Here is a 16417-nt window from a genome sequence, read left to right as displayed (position 1 = left end):
TGTGGTATTACAAGACAAAGCGAACAGCAGAATACAGTAGTGGGGTTGGATTTATACCAAAATTCAGTATGATACAAGCCTCTGGTACCTCGGTATTTAGCCTCAATTTATACCGTAGTTCAGTGGCTTTCAAAATCCTGTTTCAAAGAGGAAAAATGTGTAGAAGAAACTGCTTCCTTCTGCAGCCTAAGGAATAACTTAAAAGAGTAATACATAAAGGGATACTCCACCCCAAAATGAAAATTTGCTCATTAATCACTTACCACCATATCTCCAAACCCGTAAAAGCTTTGTTGTTCTTTGGAACCCAATTTAACATATTTTGGATGAAAACCTGGAGGCTTGTGTCTGTTCCATAGACTGCCAAGTAAATAACACTGTCAAGGTCCAGAAAAGTATGAAAAGCATCATCAGAATACTCCAACTGCCATCAGTGGTTCAACCGTAATGTTACGAAGTGACGAGAATACTTTTTGTACGCGAGTAAAACAAAAAGTGTAGGCAGCGTACGCTCTTCTGTGTAAGACGTGCCAAAAGGATGAGCTACAGTAAGCACTAGAGGAGAGTTTATCTTCACAATCGAAGAGAAAAAAGGAAGAATGTCTTTGCATGAAAGGATTGTATCTTGTAAAACAGAAATGTTCAGATTTCTAATTATTGGGGGGGTTAGCCCCCATCAATGTCTACTGCAGTTATCGCCCTTATCCGACATTTGCTGTATCACTATCATGCAGTCTGTAATGATAAGACATTAGAAAATATTAAGCGATTTTTTGCAAACATTTCTTTGAGTAATATGACCGTTATAATGAACTCACAATTGAATGTAACATTTAAAAAATGATTACCATATTTTTCGGACTGGTCCTGCGACTTATAGTCAGGTGCGACTTATTTATCAAAATTAATTTGACATGAACCGAGAGAAATGAATCAAGAGAAATGAACCAATAGAAAACATTACCGTCTCCAGCCACAAGAGGGCGCTCTATGCTGCTCAGTGCTCCTGTAGCCTACACTGAAGACATAGAGCGCCCTCTCGCGGCTGTACACGGTAATGCTTTCTCTTGGTTCTTGGTTCTAAATAAATGCGACTTATAGTCCAGTGCGACTTACATATGTTTTTTTCCTCATCACAACGTATTTTTGGACTGATGCGACTTATACTCAGGTGCGAAAAATACCGTATATATTTGTTTATGCCAAAAAAGCTTACATTTATGTGTCTTTTTGTTCGCTGTAGCAGCCATGTTGACGAGATAATTCATAGCCCTTCGTTCGAAGTGTGGTCCCGAAAAATCTTCGTTTGAAGGGCTATCTGGCCCTTCCCACTACCCCTACCCCTCCAACCAAAAGAGAATCTAGACACCCCTACCCCTTCACATGAACGCGCGAAACGGATAGGAAGGGGAAAGCGGAAGAGCTAAGGGGTAGAATTGGGATTGGTTCTAAATGGATAATTCACCCAAAAATGAAAAATCTGTCATTATGTCCTCACCCTCAAGTTGTTCCAAACCTGTATAAGTTCATTTCTTTTGTAAAGCATAAAGACATTTTAAAGAATGTTGCTGGTAGCCATTGACTTCCACAGTATGAAAAAAAAAAAAAAAACATGGAAGTAAATGGCTCCCATCCACTGTTTGGTTAACATCACTGTTTAGACCTTCTGGTGTGTTAAACAGAAGATACTCATAAAGGTTTGGAACAACTTGAAAGTGAGCAGATGACAGATTTTTCATTTTTGTGTGAACTATCCATTTATTGCATGACTGCCCATGATTCACATCAGCACATATTCAGTGTTTGCCAACTGCATAGCTGTAAGTCATAAATCAAAAATCCTTAGGTGTGATAACAAAAATAGCCTGTTTAATATACAGGGTCAGAGCGCTGGTGGATGATGGACAAGGGAATCTAAAATTCACACTTTCGGTGCAAGAAAGTTTGACAGTATAAGTGGACTATGAGAAAATTAATATATCATCTGTATTCGGATTACCCATAATTCAGTAGCATTCAAAAGTGTTGCATCAGCATAGGGCCCAACAATTCAAGTGTATAATTGTTGCAATAATTATTTTGGATTTTATTGACTATGTTATAAAGAAGAAAAATGCCTTGTAATCATGTTTTCACGGCAGAGCAAACCAGACCCGCAGGAGCCGTCGGAAATGGACAGAGGAAGCTCCTCTCCTCTTTGCATGGCTGTATTAAAAAAAACAGCATAAAGCTTCTCTCACAGAGCTTTTAGACCCTCATCCACAAGAGCAACGACATCACACACACCGTTATAGGGTATAATGGGGAAAAGTGAGGATCTCGCCGGGTTATGGAGGGGCATAAATCTTTAATAGCACAGAGGCGAAGAAACAGGATATCAGTAAATGAAACTTAAGTGGATTTTCAGGCTTTTGTAGAAAGACAAGTTATTCGGTAATGTGCTGAGAGTAGCATATAGGAGACAGACAGCCAGAGATGTTTGACTTTTCAAGGCCCTTCCCTGACCACTACAAGCATTATCTTATCCTGACACTTACCTCATTTGATTAGACAGAAGCATAAAAAAAAATAAAAACAAAAAAAAATCACATTTTCAAAACCTCCATTTTCAAAATACATTCCTCGAGCAAAACATCAAATTGCAAAATGTGCTGTCATGTTATCTCGCATTCAGATTCCTGATGTTTTATGAATGTAATCGTGTGAGACAGTTATGAGAGGTGATTATACCTATACCATATCATTTTGATGACAGACTTTAGCTAAGCAATTTTAAAAATTAGTAAAATAACATTTATGCTGGTTAGTTCAGTTCTTCAATCAAATGATCTGTTTAGGTATGTGTTTGCAGAAAAAGAACATTATGGAACATATTCTATAAATATATGCATCATAGTTCACATGCATGTCTTCCTATATGATCCTGGACCACAGTGTCTTAAGTCACTGGGATATATTTGTAGCAATAGCCAAAAATACATTGTAGGCATCAAAATTACTGTTTTTTTCTTTATGCCAAAAATCATTACGATATTAAGTAAAGATCATGTTCCACGTAGATATTTAGTAAATTTCCTGCTGTAAATAAATTAAAACTTAATTTTTGATTAGTTATATGCATTGGTAAGAACCTTATTGGGACTTTTAAGGCGATTTTCTCAATATTTAGATTTTTTTTGCACCCTCAGTTTCCAGATTTTCAAATAGTTGTATCTCGGTCAAATATTGTCCTATCCTAACAAACCCTTCATCAATTAAAAGCTTATTTATTCAGCTTTCAGAAGATGTATATATCACAATTTCCAAAAATGGAACTGGTACCCTTATGACTGGTTTTGTCAGTCATTATCAAATACCTGGTCCAGTGTCACAGGTATTTTCATGGACATTTTTAGAATATGCATGCATCTTGGCACTTCCATCCAGCGTTTTTGATATGATACCCCAAAATTCACATATAAATAGGTGGATGGAAACATAGCTAGTGCCAATGTAATGCACACTTTATCTCAGCACACACAATCACACCCATACGGTGAGTACTGCAGGAGATTTTCAGCTTCCCAGTGAAAGCATCTGGATCTGAGAAACACCCTGTGTTGTGAAAAGAGACAAAAAAAAAACACCTTTTGAACACCTTCCAGTGATACCCAGAGAGTCCGTGGCCCCACTGCCAGATATCCGCTGTCCAAAAGAGTCTCCACCGTGCCATTTGCATCCGAGAGCCATCTTCAGTCACAAAGCAAACACAAGTACCATGAAGAACCATCTTATTTACATACTATCATATTCTATTTCTCATCTTTCTTTCATTCTAGCTTTATTTGTTTCCTATCTGTCCTGCTTGTTTTCCCCCCTCCTATTTTTTCACCCATTACAATTCCAATTTCATCCTTCCATTTCGTTCTCCTATTGCCTACTCCCTACCTTTTGAAATTTAATTTGGTGGCAGTCCTTCATAAATAACTTTCTCCCCACGGAGGAGTGCGGCCTTATTCAAACTGTAGCCTGGAGCACAAAGACATACTGATTAACAGAGTCTCTCTCTCTCTTTCTCTCTCAGTGTCTCTCTAATCCTCTGTTATCCAGGGCTGCTGTTGTACTGTCCCTTGCTCTTCTGAGTGATGCATTAACATCCTGCAGCAGTAAAAGATTAATACTGTATAAATGAGGAGGGGAGCACCAGAGGGGTGGATTGGTGGCCTAGATTAACATTAGAGTGCCGCGGGTTGAAGGTTTGCCAGACAGCCTCACCGTGAGCTCCCTAATGTAAGTACCGAACACTCTTGAGCACAGATTGGGATAATTTAGCTGTATCAAACCCATGTCACATCAGTCCTAAAGCTGTTAACAAAGAGTCTGTGCATTTTATAAAGGAGGAGTTCACCCAAAAATGAAAACTGTCATCATGTGACAGAATTAAGTCTTCTGAAGCCCTAAGTCGACCCAGAAGGAATCCGCAGACTGCATGGATTTTGAGGGTAAATTTGCAGAATGGATTTAAACATAGTAAAATTAAACAGAGCTGAAAGTACAAAATCACCAAATGTTACTGATTGTCATGTCCCAGAATTGAAACTAGCAAGCCAAATTGATATGCAGTATATTAGAATTTTTTTTTTTTTTTTTTTTTTTTACTGCATAAAAAAAAAATGCTGCTCCATGCAGCTCAAAATTTTGGGGTTGATACGTTTTTGAAAATCTCTCATGATCAACTGACCACAAGGCTGCATTTATTTAATTAGCAATATAGTTAAAACAGCAATATTCTGAACTAATATTCCTATTTAAAAAAAAAACAGCTTCCTGTTTGAATACATGTAATTTATTCCGGTGATTGCAAAGCTGAATTTTTAGCATCATTACTCCAGTCACATTATCTTCAGAATTCATTCCAATATGCTGATTTGCTGTTCAAAAAAAAAAAAAAAATATATATATATATATATATATATATATATATATATATATATATATATATATATATATATATATATATATATATATATATACAGTGATGGGAATAACGGCGTTACTAACGGCATTACTTTTTCCAGTAACGAGTAATCTAATTGATTACTCTTCTCATCTTAATAACGCCGTTACCGTTACTGCCAAAAAATGCGGCGCGTTACTATAACAGATGATGAAGCTGTTCTTTTTTTTCATCAGACCAACTAGATCTCTGAGCGAGAGGCAAATATTTTTTTTTTTACTGTTCTTCCTTGGTTAGTGGGCAGAGCACGAAACAAGCCCATAAATGCTGACGATTGGCTGAGGTAGAGTAAAATGTCATTGTAAGCCAATCAGAGGTAGAGTTGGGCGGGTGTTCGAAAGCACGCATAGTAGTGATGGGAATTCGGCTCTTTTGACTCAGCTCACTGAAAAGAGCCGGCTCTTTGGCTCACAAACGGCTCTTTAAATGACTTTGAATATAATATTTCAATTTTTATTACATAATTATTTAATTTCTATAGGCTAATTTTGAAAAAATAGAGTCGGCTCTTCAGATATGCGAGCCAGCTCCCGAAGTTCAACTAAAAGAGCCGGCTCTTAGAGTCGGCTCATTCGCGAATCGCGAACGACTCATCAAAAGCTCATTCGCGAACGACTCATCAAAAGCTCATTCGCGAACGAGTCGATCCATCATCACTAACGCTCATTCGCAAACGACCCATCATCACTAACGCTCATGAATTGCGAACAACCCATCATAACGCATAGTCGGACAGGACAGGACACACAAGGAACAACACAAGCCAGTCAGTCAACGAGAGACAGGTATGGCGACGAGCCCAAATAATCCAACAGTAGCCTTCTCTAAATAGAAGTATACATTACTTTTTCCTTCAAGAAATTAAAGAAACAATAAAAGGAAATATCAAAAGTTCCCAAAAATCTATCGTGTTATTTGCATTGATCCACTATATAAACATAATATCTACATACATGCCATTTGATTGGAGGCTAGTCTCACTTCAGATGTGTGTACAATGTTTCATGTTTCTGTTAATAATGTATTGTATTAAGTGTCCATTTCATTATACTATTCAGATTTATCATAAATAATTGAACATGCACATGTATTTTAAGTTCCTTTAAAGAGGGGTAGAGGTGGGGTCACATTTGAGCATTTAAAATTTAATTTTACTTGAAAGTAACGCAATAGTTACTTTCTTAAGTAACTAGTTACTTTTAAAATTTGTAACTGAGTAACTAATTTAGTTACTTTTTGGAAGAAGTAACTAGTAACTGTAACTAATTACTTTTTAAAAGTAACTTGCCCAACACTGTATATATATATATATATATATATATATATATATATATATATATATATATATATATATATATATATATATATATATACATATATATATATATACACTGACACTGACTTTTGATCAATTGACTTTTGAACAGTAATGTATTTCATACACGTTCAATTTAAGGGAAACAACTTTGAATCTCTTCAAAATAGAACTAGAAAAAGAAACTTAGAAAAAGGTTCAGTTTCGAACTACATTGGAGTCTATTAAAGCAAGACAGGATTATGATTTTTGGTTGAACTGGATAGAATCAGGTTTTCTCTTAGCAGCTCATGGAAATTCTGCAGTCGAGGGGGATTATTGGTCACCACAGGTTGTTTGGTAAGACCACGAGACTAAATATCATGTTACGGATTTCCAGTTCTCAAGGGCAAGGCGTAGAGGAAGGGAGGGGGAACGTAGCGCCTCTCTTCCACGCAGAGACAGTATTTCACAGCTACATGCTCCAGCTCATTATCCCTGACCCGTGTTGTAGAATCAGTGCTCGGCGTCTGAGATTCCAGGCTCATTTGTTTTTCAAGCTGACCTGAGAAAGGCCCCACAAGGAAACTGCTGAGACTGACAAGCGCAGACACAAAAAAACGCAGCTCTTTTCTACCCTCAAATGGAAAATGAGAAGTGTGGTACGTTTTCCACACCGCTGCATTTTATGGGGAATGAGAATGCTTTTAAAATCACCCATCCCATCACGCAAGGGCTGCTGGAGATGATTACACCTGTAGAGGAGTCGCGAAACGACTGCGGCTTGAGATCGGTATGGCGTAATCTGAGGTGACGCGCAAACATCTATTGCATTTTAGTAAATACAAACGTAAAAATAGATTCTGAAAACAATGTCACACCTGACATGCACTGGTTACTCCCTCTCATAAAAGTCCTGTAAACCTGATTCATGATTCTTAAACTGATTTATTTGGTCGTTAAAGGTGAAGTGTGCCATTTCTGCACTGCTAGTGGCATGAAATGAAACTGCAGTCTGAGGAGATTGGACATTGGCTTAAGTTTGAGGTGAGACTAAGCAAAGGAAGACGAAAAACGTGTGCGCACACCTGCTTTGGTGCTGCTAATGGTGGAGAAAATGACATACTTCACCATGAAATATTATTCGTCCCTTGGAGATGATCACCTAGCACAACGCTGGGACATAAAACACAGCTCACAGTAAATTACACTGGCTAGTCATTTCTTTGACATAACTAGGAACCTTAATCAGACGGTAAGGGTAAAATCAATATGTGTTGACTGCAGTTAACGAGCAGTCATTAGATTTTATGAGGAACAATTCAAGTCTCTCAGGAAACAGTTCTCATTTCACACAGAGGAAAAGTGAATAAGAGAGAGTGCACTGCTGCATGTCTAAAATCCTTTCAGTGAAAAGACATCCTGAAATAAGTACTTGTCATTAACTGCCTAAGCAGGATCAACTAGTGACAGAGCAAAACAAGAAAAAATAAAAAAGCAAGATAAATAAATTATGGATGCTTTTAAAGCCAACTTCTGGGAACTCTTTACAAAGATATGAATGTTTGAGAAAATGTATTTATGAAAAGAAAACACTTAAAGCATTCTGTCCATTTGCATTTCTCTAGTGTGCTTTGCATTCATTTGTAGTGCAAACACCATTGTTTTTATCCTTCTGATGTAGTGTTGTCAAAAGTACTAGTACTTTGGTACCAAGTTAACACTTACATTTAGGGCTGCACGATAAATTGAAATGAAATTGAAATCATGATTAGACAGAGGCTGCGATTGTCATGCGTATCTTTCAGTGAAGCACGGATCTGTGTTCAGAAGTAAATCTCCATCTGAAGCAGTGATGGGTCGTTCTTGAACGATTCGTTCATTTTCAATGAATCTTTGATGTGCGTCGGGAAGAACGAGTCGTCTCGGCTGTGATGTGTTCAGTCGTGCATGCAAACAATTCTATAGGTTCTGTACTGGAATTAGTCTAGTAGTTCACCTGTTTCAGTCAATGCAGTCTTGAGCCGGAAAGAGAATTGATTAGTTAATCTCATGATTGTTCGGGTTTTTCATGTCTTTGTTTATCACGTGACAGACCCATTAGCTTTAACCTATGCAGTCTGAGCAGGAAAGAGATGTAATAATAATAATAACCAACTCTTTATTACCTTTGTTAAAACATTCAGTGTATGGAAAATAACCATCATGACAGAAATTGACACATTTATAAACTGTGAAAAGAAAAAAGCTACAATTTGAGTAAATAGTAATTATAATAATGATGATAATGATACACCCATTTGTAAGGAAGCTTATAAATTAATTTCTCTATCCAATGCTGTCACATCACGTGACAAAAGAACGAACGATAGGTTAAAGCCTTTTATACAGTCTTTTTATTTATTTTTGAATTAAACAATATAAACATTAAAACACTAAGGCAGTACACTTAAAATCATAAAGACAAAAATATACACACAGATTTGAGCCAATGTAACTCCTTTTATACAATCTATGGCCAAAGCTTATGTGTCTGTCACGTGATGAAGTAACGACTTAAACTCGATGACTCATGAGATGAACAAATCAATTCTCTTTCCGGCTCAGACTGCATAGGTTAAAGCATAAGGGCTGTCATTTGATGAAAGAACGACTCAAACCCGAAGACTTGTCAGATTAAGTGGTGAGGTGAACTAATCATAACCTGAAGACCCTGGTAAACAATGAATTAATCTTTTCCGTTTCTTATAGCATTATACTTTTGTATTGTTTGTAGTGAGATCAACGTTCGAGTAACTACTAGTAGACAGGTTAGGGAAGTAACACGGAGCATTTTAATTATATTTTGATAAAAATGAACGAAATTAACGAAATGACTCGAAAAAAGGTCTGAGCTGGTAAAATGATCTGAATTTCCCATCACTAATGTGAAATCCCTATAGCAGTTGCTGTAAGAGTTAAATTCTTTCATTGATTCAGTGTGACTAATAAACACAAGACGTGTTCTTTTTCTGAAATGTGGTTTATCTGAGTTCTTATTATTATAATTTTCATTATAACAAAGTATATCTATAATGCAATGCTAATCGACATAGCCTTTATTACCACTTAGAATACTAATGAAATATATTGTGTGCCTTATTCTGTGTAAGAAGCCACATCATCTCACGAAAGGATTTACTTCAAACACTCGACTGACGTTATGAAGTGAGTTGAGTAAAATCATGTTATTAAATGTGGTATTTTCATATGCTTTCAGATGGAGCTACACAGAGCCGTATTTCACTGAGAAGCTACGCAAACAGCTGTCATTATTGCAAACTATTTATGTGATTTCATAATCGTATGATTATATAATCTGTGAATTTTTTCTGCATAGCTTGTCAGAGGACTACTGCTCTGTGTAGTAAATGCTGCTGAAAAAAATCTGAAAGCAGGTGATTGAGATTTTCAACTTTTGCGGCTTATTATTTACAGATAAGGTACATATTGTGATTTGATTTAAGTGTAATGACCTACTTTTGACTGATTGTGACATTTCATGTTGAACCGTGAATTCTGTTTTTATGACTGGATAAAGACTGCGTAATTTTCCCGTTTATCATGTGTCCAAACTTCTTCATCTCATTTTCATGAAATAAAATGCAATAGTAATTAAATTTCCCTCTCCATCAGCAAATGGTGATTCTAAAAGAAAACGCACTCGATGTCCGTTTGCTATAGCAACGAACGCTACTTTTTGAATTTGAGAGGGCAGCACATCTGTCCAGCAATAAAAGAGAGAAGTAAATATAAGAGGTTTGTGATGCATTATCTACAGTGTATTGAAATCATGTTGTCATAAAAAATAACATAAGATTGTCCATAGAATTATAGGTAAGAGATGTAACGTAACCCTGAATCATTAAAAACGTTTTTTAAAGATCTTTTTGATCTGCCAGTGAGCATACTTTAAAACTGAGCTCAGATCTGTCTTCTTTATGCTAGCTTCTCCAGTACTATAATATTAGCACCAACTGACCTGATCTCAGATCAGAAACTCACAGCAACAGCTAGTCATGTACACACATATTAACGCTGCCAGGGGCGTCTGTGAGACAGTTATGATTACCTCAATCAAGTGCTATTCTCTTTGCAATTTATCTCTCTAACTGTCTCCATCTATCTCAGTTCACAAGGCATTTGATGCATTTGCTGGTGGGTGGTTTTGTAAGCCGGCATACAGCCACGGACCAGAGGGCAGAATATTTTTTTATTTATTTTCTACAAATCTCTGTATCATATCAGGAATCAACGTCTCTTCCTGAATCTTAAACGAATATTACAGACCATCTTACAGAGTACATGCTGTGCTCAGAGCTTTGGGAATTTGCACAAGCATTTGTTTTTCTTTTCTTCAACAAGGGATACAGCATACAATGGGCTAAAGGATTTGCTCTTTTTCTCATCACTTACTCTCTTTCTTCTCCCCCATGGGTAAATGGCAGTTTATATAGGATATAAACATGGTAAAACCAAGATGGTCTGTAAGACCTGGAGAAAGTGATTCACTGGCATTTCCAATGATCTCAGTTGGTGAACGCAGAAGGTTGAAGAAGCCACTGCAAATAATCTGTACCTGATAAAACATCTACTATAATATAATTCAATATTTCAATTTATATGCTTGCAGAATAAACCACCAGCAGTTAACTTAACCATGCAAACCAGCTAAATATTGACCGCTAGGTAAAGCTAAATTTCTACCAATGCAAAACTCCAAGTAATACACTACTACACTACATTTTGTATTTGTATTGTATATGTGTAAGCATTCCTTTAATTCTCTATAGTTAAATTAATGTAGAACACTACCTCTAGGACCTGCCATGTTCAAGTGGTGAACAAAAAGTGAAGCAAACGTGTGACACGGCTGAATCTCCAATGCATTTAGTGCACTTCATTTGCAATGCAATAATGACACTGGCATAAATGCATTTAGTTGTGATGTATATCAAGTAATACCCACACTCACCATATATACACAACCATCTTCAAACAAATAAAAATAAAAATGCTGTCTTTAGTATTCTGTAGAATAATATACACACTGCTACAAAAAGTAAAATCAGGTATGTGGTCTAAGTCTTTACTGGAACATTATATTTTACATGTCTAAGCCACAATTATGGATCAGTTTTTAGTTTTAAGGAGCATAATTACACTAAATACATACTTAGCACTTCACATGCTTATAAGAAAGGCATTTCTAAATCAATTAAGCAAAAAGATTGTGTGGGATTTGGGAGTTTAGTGATTGTTGGTGTGCACTGGTTTAATGAAACTCCCACTGCATCGGTTTCCAGCCACGCAGCCAGTAAAGATTCGTTTAGCGGTCTGTGTATCACGCCAAAGAGTGTGAACACCTATGTATGTGCGAATGTGTATTTGTATGTCGCTTTTTCTTTCTCTTCTTCCTTTTCTCCTGCCAATTACATAATTTAGTTAAGGATTCTAAGATGAGAGCTACTCGACATGACATCATGAGCCATCTGTAATATACTGGAGATAAGAGCGGCAAGTTTTTCTCAAGATTTGGCAGCCACGCAAACATCTCCAAACCCCAGGATGCCTATGCTGATATCTGCCAATAAAACATTCAGATATGTTAGCTAATTACTTGCAAATTGCATCTTTCTTAATAAACAAGCAAATGCACTTATGAAGGAGTCTCTTTCTTCCCGGTTTGCTCAGTTTCTCTTTCTCTCTCTCGTTTCCATTGCTGTGAGCGAAACGGTCCCAGAAACTGAAAAGAGGTTTAAACTCTCTCCTTCTGTCATCATGCTTCTCACTACGAGATATCATGGTGCTAAAAGGCCTTCCAATTTCTTAAAGAGAAAAGGAGTGAGATGGAGTGATAAGGCAGAAAAGTGCTGAGTGTGAAAGTGTGAAAAATGTGTTATCTGCTACGCTGGACATAGCCCCAGCTCTTCGCTCTGACAGAAACATTGACATTTTCATGCCAAACCCTACCGGTCTCTGGAGAAATCTGGTGACATAACTCGTCTGAATATCTTCCTCCATGGTACAGTGTGTTGATTTGCCTTTGATGAAGAGATGGAGCCACACAGCTTTTCCTGAGAAGCTTGAGTTTAGCCACATCCCCAATCCGTGAGTTGAAACGTTAGTGTGGAATGACCACTTTTTGACCACATTTTCTAGATATTGCATAGGAAGAAACAAGACTCTTCAGGTTAAGACACATTTCTGATTCAATTTTACACTGTTCCCTGCACATACACTCTCAGTCCTTGTGCCCTTAAATAATTTGTTCACCCAAAACTTACCTCCAAGTTACAAAACAATATGCAATATATATATATATATATATATATATTTTTTTTTTTTTTTTTTTTTTTTTTTTTTTTTTTTTTCTGTGAAACACAAAATGGACTACTTTTATGGTATTTGCTTATTTTGTTATTCAGTTTTGTTTTTTGGAACTTGACATCTGTGGTCACTTTAAAAATGCAGTATAAAAATGTAAAAATTTTAAACTTAAAATGTCAGCTACACAAATACACAGCATGTGGGTTTGAACCAACATGAAGGTGAGTAAATAATGACTTTCGACTATTACTTTAAGAAATTAGGCTCAAACAAGAGCCTCAATCTCATTCCCCATTAATATATGAATAGTTGCTCAAAAAGAACATGCTACATTTTATGCCGATACTGCAGCTTATTATCAAACCCCATATGCCTTGTGTGTTAGAGCTCTTAGACCTTTAGTCACTCCATTGGGCAAAGTGAACTTAAGAGTAACAGCCAGGAAACGCATTCTATTGCAAAAGTGCAGGTTTAATTGAAGAAAGGCTGCACCATGCCTAAAGCTGCAAACGGACTCTCTTTTGCACTGGAACACCAGATTAAAGCTCTGTGGTTTTAGTTGGAGATACTACAGTTGATTCTGCCCATTGAATCCCAGGAAATATTTTCAGTGGATCGCATGACAAGGTGAACACTGCCTCTGTAATAGCATCAAATTTTTTTCATGAGTAAATTACTTTTGATACATGAGAGCAGTCGGATGAGAGAAAAGGATGGAGTGCACATCTATGACAGCTATGTGACAAACTTTTTTAACTGGTATTAAAAAGGTATAAGACAAAATTACATTTTCCCCTACTTTCTTGCTACAGGACTCATGCTACATCAACATTTTGAATGTGAGTCTTTTCAAACCAACTTTCAAACCAAACCTTCAAACTTGCCTCAAGCTGTTCATATAGATAAGACAAGGAAGATTTTTTGCCTTAAAAAAAAAATAAAAAAATAAAAAATAGATGAAATGCTCAGGCATTTAAACGCACTTTACATTCGATGTCCATTTGCCTGAGTGCCCCAAAAGATTTACATCCAATCCAGAGTTGAGAATAACTGCACCTGCTACATTCATTATCAGAAATATCTGATATGTTCTGCGCAGCGCTCTTAAAACGGATTAATTAATGAGTCTCCACTATTTCTGGACTCAAATCTGCTCTGCTTCTTTAGAGAAGCGCAAATGAGCACATGCTCTTGAGAAATAAAAATCCTTAATTCCTCCCAAAGAACAGAAAAATACATAAATACAAAAAAATACATATGCATAATAATACATTTTTAAAAAAACTATCGTCAACAAATCATCTAACCTACATTTGCACCTACAGTTTTAAAGTTCAACACCTAGCAGACACCATTTAATCTCATTTTAACGTATACCAAAAAGCAGGTACATAGTTTTAACATTATTTCTCTAACAAGCTTTTTTTGTTTGTTACATGCTTTAAATGGCAAGTAATTCAATAGTGACAATTCTTCAGTTGTAATGGTAATTAGATACTACTACTTCCAGTAGCAATTATTGTTTATTAAAGTAGACGCTAGTAACATGACACTTGCATAAATATGTGACTAAGTACTAGTATGAGACACTAGAATTTATCACAGCTGTCACTGTTAACATTTCTAGTTACATTTTATTTCACTTGTGAAATGTAATGTTAGTCTAAATGGACACTTTCTGGTTCAATACTAGAAACAATGGGAACATATTAGTGTCTACTAAAGGGGTATGGTGTCTATGTAACTTGTAGGCTACTACAAAAACTTGAAAATATACTAGCGAATATTTGAGGGGGGAAATGCTATTTGTTACCAGCAACAAATGGGACAGTAGGAACGAGTATGTAATGGATAAGCTGTCGTAAGTAATCCAATAGATAAAATAGCTCGACGCTACTGAAACGAGAACTAGTGTATAAAGAATTTATAATTTTATACTGATGAAAATACCAGTCGTTGTTACTCTAATCAAATAAAGTAAAAGTATTTCTTGTTAATACGGCTTGCCACAATACACATGCATGCATTTACAGTATGTTAGAATATGTAACAATAAGGGAATTGGCAAACAACATGACAACAAAATAAACGGATCATCATCGTCAGCTCCTTACTTGGTCTTTCAATCAGTGACCGCGCGAAACAAACACGCAACATCGTGCACAAGAATTTAAGAGGGGGAGACAGCGGGACTTACCTTGATCAAGAAGCCGCAATGAGTGCTGGAAGGACGGGTCCAGAGAATCCTTCTCCGCCATCAGTTCTGGCAAGTACTTTTCGGTATCCATCTCGCCCCGTGCGTTTTGTCCGACAAAAAGCTTGTCAGTTGTTAGAGGAGAAATATAAGATCCTGCTTTTGTCCTATAGCAACCCAGACAAGATGTGCACCAGTCAGTGATTCTATCAGCGGCCGGTGAGCATCTACAAGATAATGTGGAGTTTGCTTTATTCTTTAGGTGCGATGGTGATAACTACTGTCCACGCGCTTCCCAGATGGTTCGCTTTTAGCCCATCTGCAGGAAATTCGCCGATGCCTCTGTCCAGTCAGAGTCCTCCAGTCAGACTGCCGCTCAACTGTAAACAACAGCTTTGAAGCTCCCCCTGTTGTATCCACGGGCAACGACTGCAAGTCCCAGATCCTCAGTTGATTGGATGTAGCTGGTGCCGCTTGGTGAGATATCGGATACCCAGATGTCAATCTTTCCCGAGGGCGGGGCGGGTGTGGAATTGTCCGTGGTGCTGCAGTTTCTCGCGAATGTGGTGATCGGAGATGGGAATCGAAAGGAATCTTGATGTTTGTGATTCTGGTTCAGATTCAATTTTAACATGTCCCGCCCTCAACGGTTCTTGTACTGTATGGTTTTAGCAGTACATCATTTTAGTATGTTGTTCGGGTCCGCATCAGTAGAGGAATGCCTGTTCAAGAACGTTTAATGGAATCTAAAACAGTGAAAACCAGTCTATATTCTTTTAAATGTAATTGTAATTAGTAAGAATGAACAAAAACAACGAATAGCTAATTTAACTAATAATAATTTAATAATTAGTGATTTGCGATATCTTGGGAAGAGGCCTTGCTAAGAGACCATATGTTGATTTGGCAGATTTTACCATTTGTACCTTGAGTCTGTTTCATGCTAACCCGCTATACTTACGTGATTTTTTTTTTTTTTTTTTTTTTCATTGTGGAACAATTCAGAAAAGAGGTGATCACAGCTGTTTCAAAAACAAACAATAATTTCAAGTGTTACTGGAAGTGCAAAACAAGAGTTGTGCATTCCTGTACAGACACAGAGAGAGCATAATGATTCGTGAGCCAAAAGATACAGCTATATACAGACCACATAAAGTATAACAAATATAAACATTCAGAAAAACACATACATCTGTGTAACCCACAACATTAATACTCAAATAAGGTCAAAGTGATCTCATGACTGCTGGCTTACCATCCGGAGAGTTCCTCTGCCTCCATGTCAAAATACAGCAGCATTTGACACCAATCAAAACTGATGTGTTGCTATGAGGGACATGCATGGCCAGTAGCTGCAACAGAGACATGCCCCAAATGTAAGATTTTTTTTAAATGAACAGCTGAAATGTAAGGGGAGAATCTGATCTGTTTTACTGTGGTGCCTGACCTCCACAGACAGCCTGGAGAGGGTTAAACTTAACTCAAGAGCGAGTCGTCTATCTGTAAAATGGTAGCTCAGCAATAACTGATGAGGTCATGCATGGGTAATATGACAGATTGAACA

The 16417-nt window shown here is 37.0% G+C and overlaps 1 protein-coding gene across 1 annotated transcript in view; it reads right to left on the bottom strand.

The window, feature by feature from the left end:
- Nucleotides 1-15571, bottom strand: part of khdrbs3 (KH domain containing, RNA binding, signal transduction associated 3) — a 132414-nt gene extending 116843 nt beyond the window's left edge. Inside the window, exon 1 of the mRNA XM_026289522.1 lies at nucleotides 14857-15571. Within this exon, the coding sequence (XP_026145307.1) occupies nucleotides 14857-14947 (91 nt within the window). The 5' untranslated portion in view covers nucleotides 14948-15571. The remainder of the gene's footprint in view (nucleotides 1-14856) is intronic.
- Nucleotides 15572-16417: the final 846 nt, after the last annotated feature.

This window comes from Carassius auratus, chromosome 19 (assembly GCF_003368295.1).
Source record: "Carassius auratus strain Wakin chromosome 19, ASM336829v1, whole genome shotgun sequence".
In the NCBI taxonomy this organism is placed as follows: domain Eukaryota; kingdom Metazoa; phylum Chordata; class Actinopteri; order Cypriniformes; family Cyprinidae; genus Carassius; species Carassius auratus.
The sequence above is the reverse complement of the archived record's forward strand: the minus strand, read 5'-3'. Positions and strand labels throughout refer to the sequence as shown.